General features: G+C 47.0%; 1 protein-coding gene across 1 annotated transcript in view; it reads left to right on the top strand.

The window, feature by feature from the left end:
- The window catches only part of LOC308175811 (latent-transforming growth factor beta-binding protein 2-like), a gene marked incomplete at both ends in the record, with an annotated part of 112,336 nt that overhangs the window by 2,265 nt on the left and 86,155 nt on the right, over positions 1–23,916 (top strand). The window contains 4 exon segments of the mRNA XM_080550367.1: positions 1,793–1,866; positions 16,491–16,761; positions 19,778–19,843; positions 20,443–20,504. Coding sequence (XP_080406493.1) covers positions 1,793–1,866; positions 16,491–16,761; positions 19,778–19,843; positions 20,443–20,504 — 473 coding nt within the window.

The following is a 23,916-nucleotide window of genomic DNA, read 5'->3' as shown; positions in this document are numbered from 1 at the left end:
CGGAATAGAGAGCCCTTTGAGTTTAAGAGAGCGTAATAGAAAGGTGCCGTAAATCGTAAATCCTGTTTTTTTTCACTTTTCACTCTGTTTCATTAGCTTCAAATGAATCATCCGGTGGTCATTCAGACTGAGCGTGTGTTTGGATGACACATTTCCTCTCCCAGAATTCCCTCTCTCCTGACTCACTGGTTGGTAGTTCAGCCCTCAGGGAGTTCAGAGTTGTAAACTTGTCGCTTTCTTCTCCAGCTCTTCTGGAATGTCCTCCTGGACCGCTCCAAACAGATCGAAAAAAACAACAACGATTGTTTTTTTATTTATACAGGCATTACTGTGCGATGTCTTTTGATATCAGAAACGATTCCTCGATGGGCTAGAGACCTTCCAACAGACCTGGCCTGTTTTGTGTGGTTCATCATTTACCTGTTGTTTACCTGTGGTTCATCATTTACCTGTTCATTCAACACCTGACTCACCTTGTTGTTTTACCTGAAGGCATTTTCTCCTACGATTTGTCACCACAACAACAATTTAGTGAGCTTTTCATTCAGAGGCCACTGGTTGTCATACCGTATCTACATGGAATTCACAGTAATATAGGGTGATTTAAATGGTGGGAGAGCAGATTTATGCCGTCTACTTATGCAGTTTGAGGTTTGGAAGTTGCCCCGAAAGTCGCGGTATTGTGGCGCGCGGTATCTCCTCATGTACCTCACTGTAACATTGGCGAGTGCAGCTCTTGCGGATGATAAAATATGCACAGAATCCAGTTATTACTGTTGGAAACTTGTCACCCTTCATTTGCCCAGAGATTTATGCATGGCGCTTGGTGCTTTTCATGTCCTCTGTGAGTCTCTCCCTGTTCCTCTGAGGCTCAGATAACCCTGGGTTTGTTTTCACTACGGACTCTGTGTAGGACAGGGAGAGAGGGGTGTGTAGGGCTCTGCACTCACAGATAGGGTTTCACGCTTCGCCTAAAATGTTTTTGAATCAAATGCAATTACGTACGAATCTCTGAGGTGTCGCTTCAATCGGCCAACCCACATTAAAGCGTCTGATATAATGGCTTCAGAATTAAATCTGCGACAGGAATGTGACGGTTTATGGACCAGGAACACTCAAGTTATTATTCCTCTATGAATTATGGATCATGGGTTTCTGTACATTCTGCATGCTGGTCCATTATAATCATACATGTTACATATCACATTTCTCTCTCTCTCTCTCTCACTCTCTACCTCTCTCTCTCTCTCTCTCTCTCATATACTCTCCCTCTCTTTCACTCTCTCTCTCTCTCCCTCTCTCTCTCTCTCTTTCCCTCTCTCTCTCTCTCTCTCTCATATACTCTCTCTCTCCCTCTCTCTCTCTCTCCCCCCCCTCTCTCTCTCTCTCCCTCTCTCTCTCTCTCATATACACTCTCTCTCTCCCTCTCTCTCTCTCTCTCATATACTCTCTCTCACTCTCTCCCTCTCTCTCTCTCCCTCTCTCTCATATACTATCTCTCTCCATCTCTCTCTCTCCCCCCCCTCTCTCTCTCTTCCTCTCTCTCTCCCCCTCTCTCTCCCTCTCTCTCTCCCTCTCTCTCTCTCTCTCTCTCTCTCCCTCTCTCTCTCTCTCTCATATACTCTCTCTCTTTCTCTCCCCCCCCCCTCTCTCTCTCTCTCTCTCCCTCCCTCTCTCCCTCTCTCTCTCTCTCTCCCTCCCTCTCTCCCTCTCTCTCTCCCTCCCTCTCTCTCTCTCTCTCTCTCTCTCTCTCTCTCTCTCTCTCTCCCTCTCTCTCTCTCTCTCTCTCCAGGCCCAACGTGTGTGGAGGTCAGCAGTGCTGCTCAGGATGGGCCGTGGCTCCTGGGACCAACCGCTGCATCAAGCGTAAGTATTCAACTCCAACCCCCCCCCCGGTCCCTGGGTTACACAATCATGTGTAACAATGTCAAGATCCTTTGGCTTTCTCTTTTTTGCTCATTCTTTTATAGTAAACAAATTAAGGACACAAAGAATGAAGCACACGAAAAGGCAGAACCAGGCAGGGGACACACAGGGTCTGAATCAGTCAAAAAAGCTGACTGTGTAAGAACGTGGAGAGTGGAAACACTAAATCATCCGTCCTTGGCTTAAGAACCTCATGAGATCGGACTGAAAAACAACAAACCTAACTCTGACTTGTCAAGTGGGATTGTGCTATAGGAAATGTTCCCAGAGATGTTGTTGTTGTCATAGCCTCCCGCCGTCATGTTTGTCACGCGGAATAGCGTGTCCTTTTCATGTCGAATCTTAGCACGGAAATTACCAGCTAGCGCTTAGCATTTGGCTCAGTTTGACACAAGCCCTTAATTATGGTGGGGGGTACAGTAACTGCTCCTTTTTACTTTTTATTTGACCGCAGCAATATTGCATACCTTAACTGCCATCTAATTAAAAGCCCAATGGCAGATACCGGGGCGAGAGAGTGAGTAATTGGCCACTTTTTTTTTTAAAGCGCAGTTTCGGCAGAAATTTTAACAGCTTACAAGTGTTACCATGCTTTTTCGCTGTAACATTCTTGACATTTGGCAAGTTTTTTTTTCCAGTTTTTTTTCTTTCTTTTACTGCTATGTGGGTTGTTAACGGTGCTGGCGTCATGCTAGTAGGGGGCTGGAGTCTTAAAGTATTTGTCCTGTTGATAGAGTAGAAGAGTGACCTAATAGCCTGCTCACTGTAGCACTGATTATGGCCTATCAAGGCCTGTCTTTGCATAATGCCAATAGGATTTCTCCCTTTTTTATTTTTGACCGCCACCGTCTTTTGTCGCAGACTGAAATCGGACTGAAATAACAGGCTATAAGAGAAACCGTTTTAGAAAGAGTTATCTTTAAGTTTTTACAACCACACGATGTGAAACCCAAACTCACAAGCTGCATTTCTGTGTGCCGAAACAGTTCTCACAGCAACTACAGTCAGTACTCTCTCTCTCTCTTTCTCTCTCTCTCTCTCACACACACACACACACACACACATACACACACACACCACGATGCCCCGCAGAAACTGGTTGTTTACCCATCAAAGGAGTCAGCCAGTCCCTTCACCTCTTCAGATTACACAGCAAACTCATTAGCCAAAGCCTGCTAAACTGATCTGAACCCCTCCCCCCCACCCCCACCCCCACCCCCACCCCAGTGCCCACTAGTGGTTCACTGCCTCTTCTCCTCAAAGGCTCAGCTAAAGGCACACTTACCAAGGTGTAAATTACCTCAAGAACGGAGCCAGAGTTACCCAGACCCAACCCAATAATGGGTAAACCTGGCCCCAAAGTAACAAGTCCCTTCTAAAGTGTCCAGGTTAAACATCGCAGGCTGTCTGAGACGGTGGGGGTCTCCGTCCTCCATCCTCCCACCATCTGGTCTCTCTTATGAGCTTGGCCCTCACCCAGGTGTGACTGGAGGGGTACCGTCGTCAGCTGAGTGAACCCCACATGACCAGGATCCCCAGCCCCAGCCAGGTGCCAACACAAAAGCCCCCCCAGCCTGCCTCCCTCCCTCCCTGGCTGGGCGGGGAGTGGGGAGCGCCCCCCTGCACTGGAGACCTCCACAACGATGGAACCCCCCCCCCCCCCCTCCACCCCCCACCCACCGGTCCCTATTCAGTCAGACTATCACATTCTTGTTCCTCCAGACCCAAACGAGGCAGCTTTGGTGGGGGGTGGGGGGGGGTTGGGGGTGGGGGGTGATGGCCGCATGAGAAAACATGTTCACAGTAGGGGAACGTAAAGGAACAGACCTGTCAAGTGTTGCCGTAAGTAAAAACATAACCTCACCCAGCCTAAGTGGAGGAAATTCTAGGTGAAGGAACTGAAGTACCGTCTAATATAAAAGCTGTCAGTTTGTAGGTTTCACCCGTGAAGGAGGTAGGATTTTGGTGTCTTGAGTTATGGTTTCCTAACAATACTTACCTTGTTGAACCAGACTGAGGTCAGAGCAAATATATGACAGGAATCGGTTTGATAGTTGTCCAGAGAGAATGCCTGCTGCAACGATGTTTTGGAAATGGGTTTTTATAGAAAGTGTGTGTGTGTGTGTGTGTGTGTGTCTGTGTGTGTGTGTGTGTCTGTGTGTGTGTGTGTGTCTGGGTCTGGGGTCTAGGTGTGGAGTTAAAGTATCTTAAGTGGATTAAAAAGGCTTTGAGAGTTCTTGTCTTGTTGTGGGTCTGGGTTGCTAAAGGTTCGGTGCTGGCTCAGTGTACTGGGCTGCAGAGGTCCTGACTCTGGCTGTATTGATGTGGATGCTCAGAATGGATGATTAGCAGACCGTGTTTTTGCCTGTTTAAAAGCGAGTTACATCTGTCAAAAGTATTTGATGTCATGCAATGAAACACGATCAAGATCAAGAACGAGAAATAACAAGAAAGAACCAGAACGTTGTTATTTTTTTACGTCACGTCATCTTAATAACTTTTTCTTTGAAGTCGACCTTAATGAGATAAAAAAAATAAAGAAACGCATACTTTAGCGGGTGACTTATTTATATACATTTTTTAATCAAGCTTTGAACACCATCTTTGAACAGGCATCTTTTGACAGTACGGTCCAAACATTGGTTTTATTGATGGTTGTCATGAGACATATGCTCTCTGTGGGTTATTTTGGGTTTGTTTGGTCTGTAGAGCAAAGTGAATCCAGGTGTCAGTATGGCCCTAATGGGGAAGATTCCCCCTGTTTACTTTCATATTTATTTACAAGCGGCGTTCAACCCCCACAGGGGTGGAAAGGGTGCATCTGGTTTTTGGGTCATTCATCCTCCTGCTTTCTTTAGTAAGGTTTCCAGATTCACATCTGTTCACCAAAAAAAGACGGACTGTTATCGAGATCAAGAGCCAGACAACCAGACAACCAGACAGACAGACAGACAACCAGACAGACGAACAGACAGACAACCAGACAGACAGACAGATAGACAACCAGATAGACAGACAGACAACCAGACAGACAACCAGACAGATAAACAGACAGACAGATAGACAGACAGACAGACAGGCAAACAGACAGACAGACAGATAGACAGACAACCAGACAGACAGACAGACAGACAACCAGACAGATAGACAGACAACCAGACAGACAACTAGACAGACAAACAGACAGACAGAGAGACAACTAGACAACCAGACAGACAGGCAAACAAACAGACAGACAGACAACCAGACAGATAGACAGACAACCAGACAGACACACAGACAGACAAACAGACAGACAGACAGACAACTAGACAACCAGACAGACAGGCAGACAGACAACCAGACAGACAGACAGATAGACAGACACAGACAACCAACCAGACAGACAGACAGACAGACAGACAACTAGACAACCAGACAGACAGACAGACAGACAACCAGACAGATAAACAGACAGACAGACAGATAAACAGACAACCAGACAGACAGACAGACAGATAGACAGATAGACAGACAGACAACCAGACAGACAACCAGACAGACAGACAGACAGACAGATAGACAGATAGACAGATAGACAGACAGACAGACAGACAACCTGACAGACAGGCTGTCAGAACTGCAGAGTCACTACCCATCTTCCGTCGGAGACTGAAGACCCATCTCTTCAGGTTACACCTGCTTACACTGCTCCTCCTGAGACATCCACTACCCCCCAGCACTGCGTCTCCTGAGACACCCGCTTTTCCCCTTTATTGTGTCCCCTATGACTTTTACTGCCCCCCTCGTACTGTCTCTCTGTTCTCCAGTGTCTATATATATATATATATATATAATAAAGAAAAAAACGTTTTCCTTCTATCACTGAGACTGCCAATGGCCCCTGGCCTGAGCTAGATTACTCTTCCTGATACGACGATGGTGGATTGATGATTCACTTGCTTAGTCAAATGTATTGATTGTAAGTCGCTTTGGAATAAGAGGTCTGCTAAATGCCAAAAATGTAAATGTAAATGTAAATGACAGACAGACAGACAACCAGACAGACAGACAGACTGCATCTGGACATGCGTCTGCTCAACCTGCTTGCAACAGTCCTGCACTTTTCTCTATCTTGTTTCACAGCCAGCTCCATACATGGACTGTAATATAAAGAATCGCAGACTTCACCTTTTGCTGAAACTTCCTACACACTTTCCTCCTCCTGGGGTAAGACCTTGGATTCTACTACCCTATAGAACACTGATGGAGCTGAATAGTCTCATAAAAGTACGTTGAACCAGTTAGGATTTCACTTAGTGTCTAACTGTACATTCGAAAGAACTAGTGGAGGTAGAAATCGGAGGACAGGTTCATTGTGATGTAATGGAATGAGGAATGGTAGCAGATATCCCCTGCCCCTTATTCCATGTGTTACATTGAGCCTGTCCTCCGATTTCTACCTCCACCAGCCTTCCCCTGGAATGCAACACACCTTGATAGACAATAATTGCCTTAAAAAAAGGGGAGCTGAACATCGGATTACTGGAATTCCATTGCTTTGTATCGTAAATAGCCACAGAAACCTGTTTCCAAAATAGCTGGCAGCCAAAGTAAATCAAATCAATGGAGAATGTGGTCTGGACATTTTTAGAGGGGAAAGTGTCACCTTATTAGATAAAAGGACCTTTTAGTTTATACAGATTACTTTACCATCTGTCTACCTCAAATGTGCCGTAATCATATTGGTGTTCCTCTGTGGCTCAGTTGGTAAGAGTAGTAGGCACTAACAATGCTTAGGTTGTGAGAGATTCCCGCTGGGATACTGGAAAATGTACGCACTCACTTTAAAGTTAAGTGGCTTTGGATAAAAGCGTCAGCCAAAATGGCATATCTTATTATATTACTGGTGTAAGTAAATGACCAGCAATACCAGGATTAGATATGGTCAAGATTTACCGTTCAAAACGTGTTTGTGCTTACACGACGTCTCATTCTACGTAACGGCGATCCTTAAATTGATTCACCGTCTCAGCCGTGACCTGGAAAACGGTATCCCAGGAGACCAAAACACAGTTGATCTGAGCTAGCCTAAACGAGCTCTGAGCTCTGCTGTTCCGTGTTTGTTTTTGGTTCGCTAGCTTTAATTCCTCCTAACTATCAATGTCGACGTTCCTAAGCTGATTCCTCGAACCAACATGTGTTTACACGCCGCACTGACCGCAACGGTCACACGTCGCGACCGCAAGATGGACGTCTAACCGGCCGTGTAAAGAGGGGGCCAGACCCCCCTGGCAACCGAGCCACCAGGGTCGTTATGCATCAGTGTCATCAGGGCTCTCCTTCTGACATGGTCTCTTTGTTAATTGGATTAATGACACGGTCCACCGCACACAAAGTGAAATTCGGGACTTAAAATGTTGATTGCCTCTCACAGGCAGAGGGATATTCCCCACAGTGCAGACCGGGTCTTGTCCGTCTTGTGCCGGAAACACTGAATTGAACTTAGGTGAGCTAACCTTTTGGTAGGTTATTTCTTCTGTAGTGTGTTGAATAACATACTGTACCCACAGTAGTACAGAGAACGTTGGTGCGTTGGTGCGTATCACAACATGCGCTAAGTCCAGTAAAAGCTAACCCTGAGAGCATGCTAACCCTTTGATGGGCACGCCAAATGTCTCATGATTGAAACCCATCGCTGTGGCAGAGAGTGCAGATGAAAGGTGCATCATTCATGAAGAGAAATAAAGTTGTTTTCAGCCTCTTAAGCAGCCTATGATTGACAGAGTGAAATGCGGTAGAAAGGAGTTTCTTTTTGATTGCCTTCCAGCTTTCTTTGGCCTGCTGTGCTGCTCTCGGAGCCCCATCCAACCCTAAAATAACTCTTCATGCAGAAAGTCTGCGTCTGCCTCTCTCTCTCTCTCTCTCTCTCTCTCTCTCTCTCTCTCTCTCTCTCTCTCTCTCTCTCTCTCTCTCTCTCTCTCTCTCTCTCTCTCTCTCTCTTTTCTTCCCCCCCCTCTCTTTTTCTTCCCCCCCCTCCATCTCTTGCTATTTCTCCCTCCCTCTCTTTTCCAAACAAAAAAGTCCGGCATGTAGAATGTTTCTTTAATTCCATCATATCCTCACTGCTGTTGAAGTCAGATTAAAGCCTTCCCGTGTGGACACATTTTACAGACACCATTTGGAATCATGTATGTTTAGTTTAAGGCACTGTCCTCTTGCCCAAGTTTTCAGAGTTACCTCATCGTACATAACATAACATTGTTCAGTAGATGAGTCGTCGGGTTTGAAACCTGTTAAATGCAGAGAAATACAGAAATAAAACTTTGCAGACGACTGATATAATTTTCCTGAATATTGATTTTGGAACACGTCTAACTTTGGACCAGTCTGGTTTCTCGAATTGAGCACTTTTCTGTTATTTTAGAACGGTATTATTGAATACCCAGATGTATGATATCATCTGGGCATCGCTGTGAACATCTTGATCTTGACCACTTCATCATGTTACTACCCTACCGTCTCATGTGTTCATCTTTGATCCTCCCTCATGGATTCATCTTTTGATGTTCCCCCTCAACTGCTTTTCCATGGTATCCTCTCCTCTGAACTACACCATGTTGCGCCCCAACGTTTCCACCAACCAGCCCCATGGAAACCCACATACCTGCCTGAAGCGCTCATTGGGGACCTGGGGACCGTCGGGGGGGATGAAGTAGAGGTTAGGGAACAGGGATGGTGCAGTGGTTGGATATAGGGATCAGCACCGTGCCGTGTGTGAGACAGAGTACAATTTTAATACGCTCTCTCCTCTCAGATCCACATGTGTCCACCAGCTGGTAAAGTATCAAGGACGTTCGTACACGTGTGAGCATATTTTTTGGGGGAAAAAGGCTCCAAAAACAGTGCCTTTTTTAAGATAAAGAGCTTCGCAATCATGTCATATATAAAGAAATATATTTTTAGAAAGAAATATTTCCACACGCAGCCCAGAGTTCAAAAGACGTTCCTGGTTTTATCATGAAGTCAACCAATGTTCAAATTCAAACCTATAATGGAATCTGACACTATTCCGTTGATGTCAGTTGGCCAGTTGCTCATCTTTATCTCAACCGTATCTTGCTTGTCAGCCGTGTCACCTGTACGAGCGCTCACTGGCAGAAAGGACGTTTAACTGTCCGTTCAGTTGGTTGAAGAGACTGCTAAACGCATTAGCTTTATAGAAGAGTTAGATATGGGACTTAACGAGCCAATATCTCCTGGAAAATTGGCCCTTCTATCTATTCACCTATAGCATCGCTCGTGTAATCTTCATAAAGGGAATAGGGCATCAGATGCTGATATTTATATGAACAGAATAGAAACAGTCCACCCAGCGATGATACAGTTGATTACTGATAAGAAGTCTAGCCTAGAAAACTGCTCCATTTTATTTTATTTTTTACAAGACCTGGGGAAGAAGGTCTTTAAAAACCGCTGGCTCTCTCCAGTGACGTTGTTCAGTCAGGGTTGAAGTAATTGCTACACAGACAGACAGCCGTGTAGCCCCTCCACCGCTTTACTTGCCCAGAGCGGATTAGCAGGGGTCAGGTGGTTCACACTTTAGGGGCATAACTCTCCCTGGCAGTCTGGATGGCTTTATGGGCCATTAGACAGATCCTGTAATCAATACACACACTGTCGGCCTCACAGACCCATCATTACCCCCGACTCTGGGCCGGACCCTCTCTCAATTTGCCCAAAAACCAGGAGTTGCTGCCTTCCCTCTCCTCTCCAGCTGTTGCCTGTCTCGTAGGTGGCAATTGGCGTCCCTGTTTGGGCCTCCTTGGCCTCCTCCACATGTTTTTCTAATTGCTACCATGGACGACCAGCAACATACTGTAGCAACACAAAAAAGTGTTAGCGCTGTGGCTCTGGATGTAGATGTCTCTGTTAATGAGGAAGTGGAGGTCTGCTTTTCTGTTTGTGTGTAGGGGGGGGGGTTGAGGGGGTGGGGTGGGGGGGGGTTGCGGGCTACTGTTGACAGAGGTGTGTGAGGTATTCTTGAACAGCATTTGGCTGTTTCTGTTTCTCTTTGTATGATGCAACAGCACAACACATGGTGTTATGTAAGTCGAGAGGGATGGCTGTCAGGGATCTCTCATCGTCGAGTCTGCAAGAAACGAGGCTTGATTGACGGTGTTACAAGCTACAACCCCTAACCAGTAAACACTCCCTCCCATCGCCACACGCTATTAGCAGGCCACAGCTTTGTCGGTGCAACACCCAGCCAGTGATGTATCTCTCTCTCTCTCTCTCTCTCTCTCTCTCTCTCTCTCTCTCTCTCTCTCTCTCTCTCTCTCTCTCTCTTCTCTCTCTCTCTCTCTCCTCGCTCTATGGCCATATGGAAACTGTTGTGATGTTATATGTTATCGCATGGGGGGGGGGGAGGTGGAGTTTGTGGGTTTTGGTGAACACAATGTCTCACAAAGTCTGCTTCACATGTAGCATGGTGCCCAGATACCCCCCCCCCCCCCACCCCCCCAGGATGCCTGGTGGGCACTCTGCTCATTAAAAGCTGAGCGAAGGAGACTGTGGGTGCGTTGGAAGCACGGCATAGCGTAATGTACACAGCGTCATGGGCCAGGACCAGGTTAACAAACCCCCACCACCCCCCCTGCCCCATCCCCCCCCCCCCCGCCCCACCAAGTTGAGTTGGGTGGGAAAGTGAAACTCTCAAACTACTGTATTAGATTGAAAAACCGCACGCGTGAATTGATATGGAAGGGACACCTCCATTTTGTGAAATATTATCCCTGCAGGATCCAACCACAGAAGGGGAGAATGAAGGATCAGTCAGCCGGGTGTCGAGCTCCCACCACTGGCACTGCTGGTTGTGATTACGCTAGGCTAGGTAGTAGGCCGGATGGTGAGAGAGGGCTGATTCATAACGTGTGTTTCTTGATGAAATAGCACAAGCAGATACAGTAGGTAGCTAGCAGGTCATGCTGAAATGTTACACCTTTTCATACCAGTTGAGTGGAACATGGCAAAATTATCATCTACTGTTTTTTTGGACATTTTTCAGTAGAACCACGAGGTGAATGTAGGAGGTCAATGTAGGCGAATGTAGGAGGTGAATGTAGGTGAATGTAGGAGGTGAATGTAGGAGGTGAATGTATGAGGTGGTTTTAGGAGGTGAATGTAGGAGGTGAATGTAGGAGGTGAATGTAGGAGGTAGGAGGTGAATGTAGGAGATGAATGTAGGAGGTGAATGTATGAGGTGGATTTAGGAGGTGAATGTAGGGGTGAATGTAGGAGGTAGGAGGTGAATGTAGGAGGTAGGAGGTGAATGTAGGAGATGAATATAGGAGGTAGGAGGTGAATGTAGGAGGTCAATGTATGAGGTCAATGGAGGAGGTCAATGGAGGAGGTCAATGTATGAGGTGAATGTATGAGGTGAATGTTTGACCAATGGAACCTCCATCTGTCATCATGATTATTACTTCCGAAAAAAGGCACATTTCATTTTTGGGCTTTTTCCACTTGAGCTGACTTGCACATTTATGCCTTATTTTCTCATAGATCCTTCCCCTCCCACAACTCTGAACACTTGACCTGTATTTAACAGCTTCAGACAAGTCTGTGGTTGCACATTACAGTACCTAAAAAAAAGAAGAAAAAAAACGTTGACTTCACCTCCGAAAGCCAAGGCCAGGCCTACTAGGGTCTCCGAAAGAGTCTCTCTGAAGAAATCAATCATCAGTTGCAAAATACAGCGTTCTTTTCCCACTGTATCTGTCCAACTTTATATGACTAAACATGTGGTTTAAGAACATCTACTTGGATCAGGTTGCACTTACAATGGAGAACAATGTGGTAAAGTTGTTGCGTCGCACATAAGTGGTTCACAAGTTCCAGATTTGCATGTATCGGCGGGTAATTGCTATACCAACTGCATCAGCATTTCCTTAAACTTAAGAATCTCACTAGCTAAGCAAACTTTAAGTGTTTCCATTTGTGCCGTATTGTCCACCACATCCCACATGACGACTCTTCACTGTCCTGGCGCCCCGCTTGGTGGAACGAGCTTCCCACTGTTGTCAGAACTGTTCAGAGTCCCTATCTCCCGCCGTAGACTAAAGACCTCCATCTCTTCAGGCTACAACTTAACTGTCCCTCCTGATACCTCGACATCCCCTCTACCCCCTGTACAGTTTTCTCTGCTGTTAAATAAAAAGCATAGCATTACGACTGCCAATGGCCTGAGCATAGATTACTTTTTCCTGCTATGACTGGTGGATAGATGATTCACTTACTTAGTCAAATATATTTGTGGTAAGTCGCTTTGGGTAAAGGGGTCTGCTAAATGCCAAAAATGTAAATGTAAATCTGTGTTATGTAGGTCTGTAAGAGGCCTTGGTAGTGAGACCTTTTGTCAGACTCTCTTGTACAAAGAGGCTCTGAATCCTAATCGCTAGGACGGCTCCCTGCCCCTAAATCTCATAATGGCATATAATCTTCTCAACCCGCGGAGAGAGAGAGAGAGAGGCCTCCCCCAAGATCATCACGATTACACTAATTATTTATATAATTTTCGAAAGAGCACCAAATATCGAGTTAGCCGAGGCAGTGTTGTTGACCTGCGAATGAAAACTGAGAAATTTTTCATACTGTACGTGTTTGAGTTATGTCAAATATTCGGTTTCAGATTGCCCAACAGGGCTGAATGGAGAGGATTGTAAAAAGGTTTGATGGGTTGTATTACTGCGAGGTGGAGAGAGGGGCCAGATCTCTGGCGAATAGTAATGGGCTTGGAGACCGCCACTCTGGAGGAAATGAGAGCCCAGTTGGATGAGGGGGCGGGAGGGAAGGTCATCCCCAGTCCCACGCTCACTGTCAGACTCAGGATTTACTTACCTGCTGGGGGGTTTCAGTTCCCATAATGAAGGCCATGGGTGATTTCAATCTCAATATGCATACCCCGATTTAGAATTCTCATCGCTAATTCAATTCGGCCTTCCTTCTTCTCTAGCATTATGCCTGCCAACAGGCCCCTGGCCCGAGCAGAGATTACTTTTTCCTGGCTTATGGCTGACGGATAGATGATTCACTTTACTTAGAGACAATTTGTAGTTGTGGATAAAGTCGCTGTGGATAAAGGCGTCTGTCTGTTAGATGATGAAAATGTTAAATGTAAATGAGAACTCCTACTGTGTAGATATGCTGCACTTTTTTATACACATTTTATACTCTTTTTATACTCTTTTTATACACTTTTTATACACTTTTTAGACTGAGAGTTTTATGGAAAAGAAGACTGATGGGTTGGCTACAGAGTGAATGCTGTTTGGAACCATATCGGTGCTTTAGTGGACCTCGTCTGTCCTGGATCTGTTCAGGACTTTATATCCTGACATCAGAGGTTCAGCCTCTCCTCTCTTCCTGTCCTCAAATAACTGGAAGTTGAGACGGTTTTATGGGACAAAGGACAGGACCTCCACAGTCCCACAGCCTCAAGATACCTCAGATGAGAAAACACGAGGATGAACTGAGCTCGGTGCTCTGTTAGTCGATGTGCGCATATGTATTTATGTACTTGAATATGCCGGCACGTTCCGTTGAATGATCAGGTTGTGAAAAATGTCCCTCTTTACTTCAGTTTTTCAGATGACTGGTTCGGCACTTTACGTCCTTGGACCGGACCGGGCGTTCAGTCTCAATCATAATTAAAGGACAAAAAAAAAACCGTCCCTGCCAGGAATGTTTCCTTTCCTAATTTTTTTAATTCTTTTTTCTCTCAAATGAAATTCTTATTTTATTATCTTTCTTCAACACAATAATTAAACCCCACATATCTGTTGAAAACGTGTGGAATGCGAGGCAATTAGTTTTAATGATGTGCAAGACAAATCTGCACGACAGCAATTACTGTGACAGAGTGTTCAGTAGCCCAGGGGCAGTCTGGGTAAGGCCCAGGGAGAGAAGGCAGGCCAGCAGGCAGGGACACCGTAGACGCCGAACCTGCCAGGGTGGAACTCATGTCAGTCAAAGAGGGCTTCAGAGTCACTGACCAGACCCAGACCAGTCTATTGTCTATACATGGGAATGTGTGTGTGTTGTACCACATTAACGACCCGCTGTTGGCTGACAGAGGAGTATTAGGGTCAAACCAGTTGAACCAAGACGGATGATGGATCTCATTCCAATCATAAGCTTGCTGATTAGCCTGTTTCCTGGAAAGACCAAATGAATATATTTTAATTTCAATTTCAAAAAGATGGGTTTATTTTGGAGGTGGTGTGGGGTTTCACACACTTCCATGGAACTTTTCCCTCATAACGCCCAGTTGGGACTGTTTGATCATCCAAGTCGTCGTCCCCCAAATCCGTGTAATCTTTGAGGTTAAGCAGACTCTGGACTAGGCTGTGGCACCGAGCCAGCCAGAAGCCTACTTAGTGGATGATATATTTAACTCCTTGCCAAATAGAGCCCAAGCAATTCTTATTTTTATCCGATGGTGGAAAACTGTGATCACATACCAAAGTTATATGAGTCCACGAGCACATTCCCCTCACTGTGTACACTTCATCAGCAAGGCCCTGTATTTTCCTCAAAGCAGTTAAAAGTAAATGCTCCAACAAATTTGTTGCGGGGTATAAATAGAATACAGTTCACCATAAATACCACAGTAATACAGCCTCGGTCTATTATTTAATTCCCCCAATTTGTTCGCTTTTGTCATCATAATGACATGATTGATTCTTTTTGCTGAATTCCCCCTCAATTAATGATTTCTCTGGTTCTTAGAGAGGCGGGCGTGGTGATGAATTGAAAACCATGTGGTCCTAGTTGACGATGATTTGTCATGGGAATCGCTATGCCTATTATTAGCATACAATTAGAGAATTACGTTACGTAGTAGAATCACGTCCTCCCACAGTGGCAGCCAAACACACATACTCCCATAATGCCATAGGAGACAGCGAGGTGGTCCACTCCACTTGTACATTTGAATAATAATAATATCTTGGTTTTATATAGCGCCTTTCACAAACCCAAGGACGCTTTACAGAATTTACGGACAGAAAGTCAGACAGACACAACAGGCACACGCAGTGACAGCGACAAAACTAGACTAGGGGCCAAAGGTCTTGGTGAACAGATGGATTTTTAGGGCTGATTTGAAAGTGTCCAGGGTAGCACTTTTATCCAAAGCAACTTACAAATTAAGAGAGATTACAGGGGGAAAGTCTCCCTGGAGTAACTTAGTGGGTGGTGTGGTGTGATTCCCAGGTGGGATTTGAACTCATGACCTCCTGATCCCCCCCCAGTCGTCCAACTCACTATCCACTAGGCCACCACCACCACCACCCCTCCCCGTCAGAGACACGTGAGACAAAGTGGACGCTCTCCATGCCTCGTACCACACACCACAATAACAAGAAGGGCCCCAGCAGGTAGACCAGGCCGGGCGGTGGGGGACTCTAGACTACCAGCTCCCCTCCTCTGCTGCCAAAAGCAGTGGAAGCCTTCCTGCCCCCGCGATCCGTCAGTGTCCACGGCATCTGTGTCAATAGCATTCCTCCTAGCCTGTTGACAGAGACCCGCTGTTTGCTTTAGCCACCAGAGAGGAGTCACCTGATTTACTGTTTGAGGACAATGTCATAAATTCTGGAGTGCCATCCAGTACATACAGCAATCGTGTCACAAGATGGAGGGCTTGTTTGCTTTCAGTGGCATGCCACTGGTTCTCTGAATACTTCAAAAACAGGCAGAGTGAGGTGGGAGGGGTGTATGGAAGGGGGTGGGGGGGTTGGGGAGGGGGGGGGGGGGTAGAGGGGGGGCTGCGCCGATTCTTTGCCATGAATGACCAAAAGATTACCTCAACACTCCACTCAACTGTATTTGCAGAGAATTGATAAATATTGTTTGGACATCAATCTTGTTTGGCGCTGTAAAACATGTCCCCCTTCAGATGTGGGGTTTGTTTTTTTCTCAAATATGAAGGAAGGAATATATCTCTCGCCATTCCATACGTATGAAGTGTGAGACATTTACAGTCCTGACTCTGGGATCCAATTTCCCATTCGCTCACTTTTTACAGTCTCCTTTTTATTATCCTTTTAAGCTGTTTGTCTGTATAACTGTAACGGCACGCATTGGATTCTGAACCAGCGATGAAAGGTATTTCTAGGAGACTCGCTGAGCCCAGCAACGCCAGCAGCCCGCTAAGCACGGCCAAGGAGCTGAAGTAGGGTCTTACCTTAGCGAGGAAATCGGATAAGGGTTAAATGTAAAGTGATCACATACACTTAGACTAAACTGTGGCTGTTATGGGCTCAAGGTGAAATTGAACATGACAGCCCCCTCCAGGCTTTTTCTACCGTGAGGGAAACTCTTGGAGGGTGGAGACATTACTGTATAGGACTAATCTGCCCCCCCCCCCTTTAATTGAATCATTTTTAAACTAAACCCCTAGTGCTGAGATCATGTAGGCCATGGCTGGTGGAGGAGGTACTCCCAGGTTAACAGTGGGACTCACGTTCTAACACGACCCAGCTAATACTCCCTCCTTCCCTCCTTCCCTCCTCTCCCCCCTGCAGCCGACTGCCAGCCCCCCTGCCAGAACCGCGGCTCCTGCAGTAGACCCAACACCTGCGTCTGTCGCTCGGGTTACCAGGGCCCCCGGTGCGAGGAGGCGGCTCCGGAGCAGGTGTACATCCGCTCGGGTACCGGGGGGGGCCTGAGGCGTATCCAGCCCGGGACCAACCCCTTCCAGAAGGACCAGCCGCGGAGGAGACCCACTGAGAGGCAGGCCGTAGACAACAACCCCAGGGCCCAGACACCCAGACCAGGAACCACCAGGCTGCCTGTGTAAGTCCCACCCATCCAACTAGGCCTCTCTTCTCTTCTCATCCATCATCCATCCTCTCATCCACCGCTTTATAGATGAATGATGCATTTCAACACATGTGTCAAGGAGGAGAAATGTTAAATGTCATCTCACTGATTAAAAGAAAGTCTTAGACGATAGACGATGCTTAAAACTGTAAACACTCTTTCGACATACTAGGGGAGAGGAGTTAACTAGGCCTTTCTCACCACTGTTCACCCCTAGGCCTTTCCTCATCCCTAAAACCCCGCTTTCAGATAATTATGTATTTCAACACAATGTACACAATGTGAAAGTCTTAGATGACACATAGATGCCGCTTAAAACTGTAAACACACTTTCGACATACTGGGGGGGGAGAGGAGCTAATTAGGCGCAGAAACATGAACACTGAACACTCTGTCCATTCTTCAGCTTTTGATGAGAATCATACACTCTGGATTCTTTGACACTAAATAATGAGGTGACTGTTGAAGATCCTCGGTTTCTATAGAAACCCTTCTTCTGCCACAGCCTTTGAACTGTAATGAATACTGATTCACTGGTGCTATACATCACTGACAACCCAAGATATTTTAATATGATCACTGGGTTCAGAGCAGGATTTAACCCCCTCCCGTGCCATTTCGTTTGATCTATGATGGCAGTCTGACACGGTTGGCATGGCAACTCCCTTTTTATGAAATGTTTTTGGCCCCGTGTCATGGCACGGTGATATACATCTTCATTTGAACGTGGAATTCGCTTTAGTGAAACTTGGACTCCCAACACAGATCCTGATGTTTATTCTGATAATGCTGCATTTCAAGTCCGTATGAAAAAGTGATTTATATGCCCCCGAGCTCCTCATTTTCTCCGCGGTAAGACGGTATAATTATTTTTTCACAACTAATCAAAGTCAGTCATGAATGTCAGTTCTGAATGTCTTTTCCAGTTTGGGAGTATGTGTTAGTGTTGGAAAAGGCAGAGTATCCACCATCATTAGTAACACAGAACAGCCTGACACATACTGTACTGTCGACAGCGTTTATATGCTGTAAAAAAAGAACCAAATGCAAGCGTGTTTTACTGACATATAAGTCAATGTCTGCAGTATACAGTGTACACAACAGGAGCTCATTATTCCTGTATGCATCGCAGTGTCGTATGTGTTTGTCCTGTCATTGATACAAAGCAGATGATCCATAGGCCCATGTTATGTTTAATGGAGATCAGTAAAACAAGGGCTAGACATTACTGCCCAATGCCCATGCCTTCCTTTTCACTATTGGAAAGAGCTGTTTCCTCCCAACCCCCCCCCCCCCCCCCCCCCCAAGGGGGTTAAGACCCAATGCCTGAAATACCATGAAGCTAAACATGTAAAATTAAGGAGAACAACATACGGGTTGCCAGATAGGAAAAGACGTGGTAACTCTTGCCATTTTGCAGTGAAAACGAGACCTGATTTAAATGAATAATGTATTTTCTTTGGGTTTATGTAACGCTATAAACTTTCAATTTGTTCTATGACTCATTTGACTCCAGGAACAATGACTACTGATGCACATAGCGTGACTAGCCAGTCAGACAGGGCCTTTCTCGCAGCAGCATTCAGCTACTCTCCACAGACCGTTAATCAGACCAGAGAATGGCATAAGCCTCTTGGCTTTGACAAACACTCTATTTTTGGTCGCAATCACGTTGGAAATGATACTCAGGAACGTTTCAGCTCATAATAATATATTTTTTTCTCCTCCCAGCCTGTTTGCCCTAAGCACGTTGTTAAGCTTGAAACTCACTGCCAGTTTATTTTTTTGATACATTTTTTTTGATTAAGATTTTGTTCTGGTTTGAACCATATTTCCGACTGACAATGTTGAAAGGTGGTACTTATTTGTTTCTGGGAGTGAGAAGGGGGGATTTTCGTTTTATGTACGGATTTAGGGGGGTGGGTTTATCTTGTCAAATTATTCCCCCGCCTTGGACGAAAGCCCAATGGTTTTCTAATCCCCAGGCGGTTGTATTTAGTGCCATAATTTGTTTCAGCACTGAGGTCACCGTTAGTTTTCAGCCAACGTGTCATCTGGGTAATATCCTCCTCTGAAATGTTTTCGGTTACAGTTGACAGTTATGATTTGGTACATATTAATTGCAAGTGCCTTTTGAGTAGTCCTGTCACACTGTGTTTCTGGTGCTGTTATGGGAATCGTCGTGTCCTGGCGAAACCACCGCCTGAAGTAAGTAGCTGCCCCTTAACGCGAACAAATGTTTTGGCAGATGTTTCATTAAACTGTTTTATTTTTTTTCTTCTTCTCCGGCATTGTTTTCTCCAGTCACGATAAATCATATAGTTAGTGTAATCAATAAAAGGTTCTGTGTCAAAAGTGCACAGTTGCCTTGCATGTGTTTTCTTTGATATTGACTCGGTGGACATTTTTGCGCCCTGAGTCACACAGATCTGGGACAAATAGAAAGCAGTGCTCGCGCGTTTGACATAACACGAGGCAGACAGAGTCACTGAGTCACACATAGCGTAGTGATGAGCGGCTTGATCTCCCTGCTCTCGTACGGAGCTGACTAACACGCATCAGCAGGTGCCGTTAATCGGAAGATGAGCCATTTCCTTCGGGCCCATAGCCCGCCCCAAACTTCTCAAGTTATTAACGTTGAATCCGGTCGAAGGCGGACCTAGACCCCCCCCCCCTCAGACGGTGTGCTGCAGACATTTGGAGAAAAAAAAAAAGGATCCATCCACCGTGAACCCACACGAACCCACAACCTCGCACGAGAGCTATCCCGGCTCGCACGTCTTGTGTTTCCAAACGAACCGTGGTGTGTGGCCTTTTTCAGGGGTGCTGCTGTTCGTGTAATATAAGATGAGTAGAGTCCAGACCTCCGGCTGAGGTCATCTAGCATACGTTTCTCCGTACGGACGGGCTCCGAGGTGGATCAGATGTTACCTCTCTGGCAGGTCACCTCAGTGTTACCTCTTGAGGATCAGAGGGTCTCTGGTCTCAGGTATCTGAGAGGCTTGTGGCTGTGCACGGCGGTCCGGAAGTGCAGGAGGAGCATTGTGAGGTCATGGTGAGGTCATTGTGAGGTCAGTGAGAGAGAGAGAGCGCCAGTGTCTGGTGCCAAGCCGAAATGAACGAATGGGGAGAGAGAGGAGAGGAGAGTCGCCTCGTCCTGCTCCAGATTAGAACCTCCTGCTGGTTTTACCCTCCTCTCTCCTCCCCTCCTCTCTCCTCCCCTCCTCTCTCCTCTCTTTGCCTCTGAAGGAAAGGCCACTGCTAACAACTGGCCCAGACGCCTGCTTCCTCCCCTGCCTCCCCTCTCCTCCCCTGCCTCCCCTCTCCTCCCCTGCCTCCCTCTCCTCCCCTGCCTCCCTCTCCTCCCCTGCCTTCCTCTCCTCCCTCTCCTCCCCTGCCTCTCCTCTCCTCCCTCTCCTGCCCTGCCTCTCCTCCCCTCCCTCTCCTCCCCTCCCCTCCCCTCCCTCTCCTCCCCTCCCCTCCCTCCCCTCCCCTCCCTCTCCTCCCCTACCTCTCCTCCCCTGCCTCTCCTCCCCTGCCTCTCCTCCCCTCCCTCTCCTCCCCTCTCCTCCCCTCCCTCCCCTCCCCTCCCTCTCCTCCCCTACCTCTCCTCCCCTCCCTCTCCTCCCCTGCCTCTCCCTCCCTCACCCCCAGGGCCTGGCCCAGTGGCCTGGGACCTGTCCCCTCCTCCGGCTCTGCTGTCCCTGAGACGGGAGGTGTGAGGTTATGTCTCTGTGTCTGGGAAACACATTATTTGGGGGCCAGTTACGCCAGTAGCACCTTCCTCGGTCCTTGTTACTGCACTCTCCCTCCCTCCCTCCCTCCCTTATTCCCTGTTGGGTGGTGCCAAGAAAACAAGGGGGCATTTTCTGTAAGGGCTCCAAGGAGGGGAGTCGAGGTGGGCCAAGTTGGACCGGGAGCGATGCCGGGGCATGAGGGGTCGTCTGGCTGGCTGGCTGGCCGGAGCTGGGCGGTCTGGGTCTGGATTCTAGACGGGTCCAGACGGGCCTGCCTGCCTGCCGTCCAGACCCTGCCAGTTGGCCTCCCGCGGTAATTAAATCACCCTGTGTGCAGTGTGCACAGTGTCAGCAGCAGATGGGGAAAGCATACTGTCTACTGTAGTTTGTGAAGTGGTTTGTCAACACTTGGGGGAATATTGGGGATGGTCTGTTAGGACATTCCGGTAAAACAGGTGTAGACTTTTTTGCCGCTGTTTTGGTTTAAAACTCAGTTTACAGTAGTTTTAGTAGGCCTGTGTGGTGGAGAATTCAGTCTGAGGCCAGACACAGGTTTTTTAGATTATTCATCAAACAGGAAAGAAAGATATTTTTCCAGTTTTTTTACCATAACCAGGTCCATATTACAAATCCAATCAAGGTGCGTCTCGAGGCTCTTGTTGACTGTTGCTGTGGTTACCTGGCGAGCGAAAAGTCTGCTTTGTACAGTTGGCGTTGCCAGCAGACAGTTGTCACTGACAGGTCGTCACGTCAGCTAATACCGTGGTTGAGGTCATGACAGAAGCGTATTAAGCCGTTCAGTCGTAACTGGTTGGTAGCCGGGATTGAACTCTGATAGAGGAGAGAGGATGGAAGCCTGATCCTGAGTCATTCTGAGTCATTCTGCCACACTTAATTAATTTCAGCCCGTGTCTTGCATAAGAATACTCTCTTTTTTTTGCACACTGTCCAAATATTGTACATATTAAATGGTAAATGGACAGACTTATACAGCGCCTTATTCCAAAGCACTTTACAATGGCCTCTCATTCACACACACATTCACACATCAATGCCGGCAAGCTACCATGCAAGGCGCAAGCCGCTCATTGGGAGCAATTTGGGGTTCAGTGTCTTGCCCAAGGACACCTCGACATGTGGCCAGCCGGAGTTCGACCCACCGATCTGGTGATATTGTATTGATACCCATTGCCATTGCTCTGTACATATCATACTGCATATATCTTACTGTACATACAATACAAATCAAAAGATTTGACACACTTTCCCATTCAATGGGAAGTGTGTCCAAACTTTTGACTGCTACTCTATCTCACCCTTATCTGTACATATCACACACACATATATCTGGTTCATATATCTGTCCACACATTTATGGCTTTTGCACTATGCACTGTTGCATCTGGCTAGACGCCCGAATGCGTTTCGTTTTCTTTGTGCTTGGTACTCTGCGCCAGTGACAATTAAACCGAATCTGAATCTGATTCTGAATCTGATTGTAACACCATATGAGTAAAGTATATTTATCCCTGTGATCGTTCCATCAGACATCATCGCTAGTCGGCAGTTGAGTTTTGAAACTCCCTGATGTTCCCAGTGAGGCAGCAGACCTTCCCACAGAGTGAGAAAAAGTACCTCGACCGAAACGAAACGTGGGCGTTTTACATTATGTTAATTTACACTGTGAAGGACTGACGGACTCCTACTTCGGAGGAGCGATCCAGAGGGGAGGATCAGATGTTCTCGAGAAGATGTTCTTACACGGTCACGGGCCGAGCCCAGCGGAGAACCTCCGGTTCTGAGGCAGAGAGGGATGTTATTGTAGTGGATAACCTGTAGAGTGAATAATCCCCGAGAATGAATCCAGCACATTGATGAGTGACAGTCGGTCCGCTCCTAAAAACAGTCCTGTCGGGATGGATAAAACATATGAGAGGAGCACCCTACTGTTTAGGACGGGCCCTGGTCCCTGAGAACTGTCATTCCGTGTGTGTGTGTGTGTGTGTGTGTGTGTGTGTCTGTGTGTGTCTGTGTGTGTGTGTGTGTGTCCTTGTCTGTGTGTGTGTGTGTGTGTGTGTATATATGTGTGTGTATCTGTGTCCTTGTCTTTGTGTGTGTGTGTGTGTGTGTGTGTGTGTGTGTCCGTCCCCTCCACCTATAGTGGACTCTCCAGCCCACACTCATAAAACCTGGATGGATGAATGCATCCTTATGCAGCTGCCAAATAAATAATCCATTCCCCCCCACCCCCCCTCCCCCCCCTGGTCCCCCCCGCCACCCTCACAGTGGGACCCCACTACTCACCATAACACAGGCTTTCCTGTCGGGGGGGGGAGGGGGGGGCTTCGGCTCAGCTTAAGTAGTGAAACGTCCTTCCCCTCGCCAGGCACCGTGAGACCCTGGTGGTGGTCACATCACTCTGTCAGCCCCCGGCGTTTATGAGGGTCAAGGCCGCACGTGAGCGCTCTCTCCAAGCCCAGCTGGAGGGGGGGGGGGGGGTGATACGGCGTGGAGGAGGACACATTCACACACAGCCACTCCTCTCTGGGTCCTCTGCTGTCTCTCCTCCTCTCTCTCTCTCCTCACCTCCCTCTCTCTTAAGGCTCCTGCCCACTGTGCGATGTTATGTCGGTGAACCCCTCACACTGCACGACTGAAAGTTTCAGTCCTACCGTCTCCGACTTGATCAGACCTTACGACGTGCGTGCTCACACTGTACGATTGTGCTCACACTGTACGATTGCTCTCAGCCACGATTGACATCCACGATTGCTTGTGACGCGACTTGTACAGTTGTTGAAATTGTTCGATTGTGAACAGTAAACAATACAAAGGTTCCTACCGTGAGTCAGAAATGGCGGACCAACAGCAATTAGCTGCAATGCTAGTTTGCACATTATTTTGTGCAGAAAAAACAAAAAAAGGAAGACGCAGGATTTGGGCCCGCAATCACGAGCTGGTTGGAGGAGCATGGAGGCAGGAGGGAATGCTGCAGTCAGCACAGATGGGACGAGCCAGAAACCCTGCAGTCACAGCCAAGCAGCAACGGGACCAGCTGAAGGACTACTTAATGTCACCTGCTGGTAGTGTCTCCTGGCAAGAAGATCGCATCTGACATTCATGAGCAGTATAGAGCATAGACTACTGTATATGGGTGCACCCTGAATCCTCTTCTAAAATAACTATATGTTGAGCTTTGTAAATTGTATATACAGTATGCTAGAGAAATGCCAAAACCTCTTTGTTTTTCATTTTATTCTCAAAAAAGTCAAACATTGACTGGTGTAAACAAGTTTTGTCTTAAAATAAATGTCTCAAGATAAAAGTAAAGCAGGGCTTTTATTTGTCCCCTCTCCTGTATTGAAATATGAAACAGTATCAGTTTTTAAAG

Source organism: Nansenia antarctica (assembly GCF_963989245.1).
Source record: "Nansenia antarctica genome assembly, chromosome: 1".
In the NCBI taxonomy this organism is placed as follows: domain Eukaryota; kingdom Metazoa; phylum Chordata; class Actinopteri; order Argentiniformes; family Microstomatidae; genus Nansenia; species Nansenia antarctica.
The sequence above is the reverse complement of the archived record's forward strand: the minus strand, read 5'-3'. Positions and strand labels throughout refer to the sequence as shown.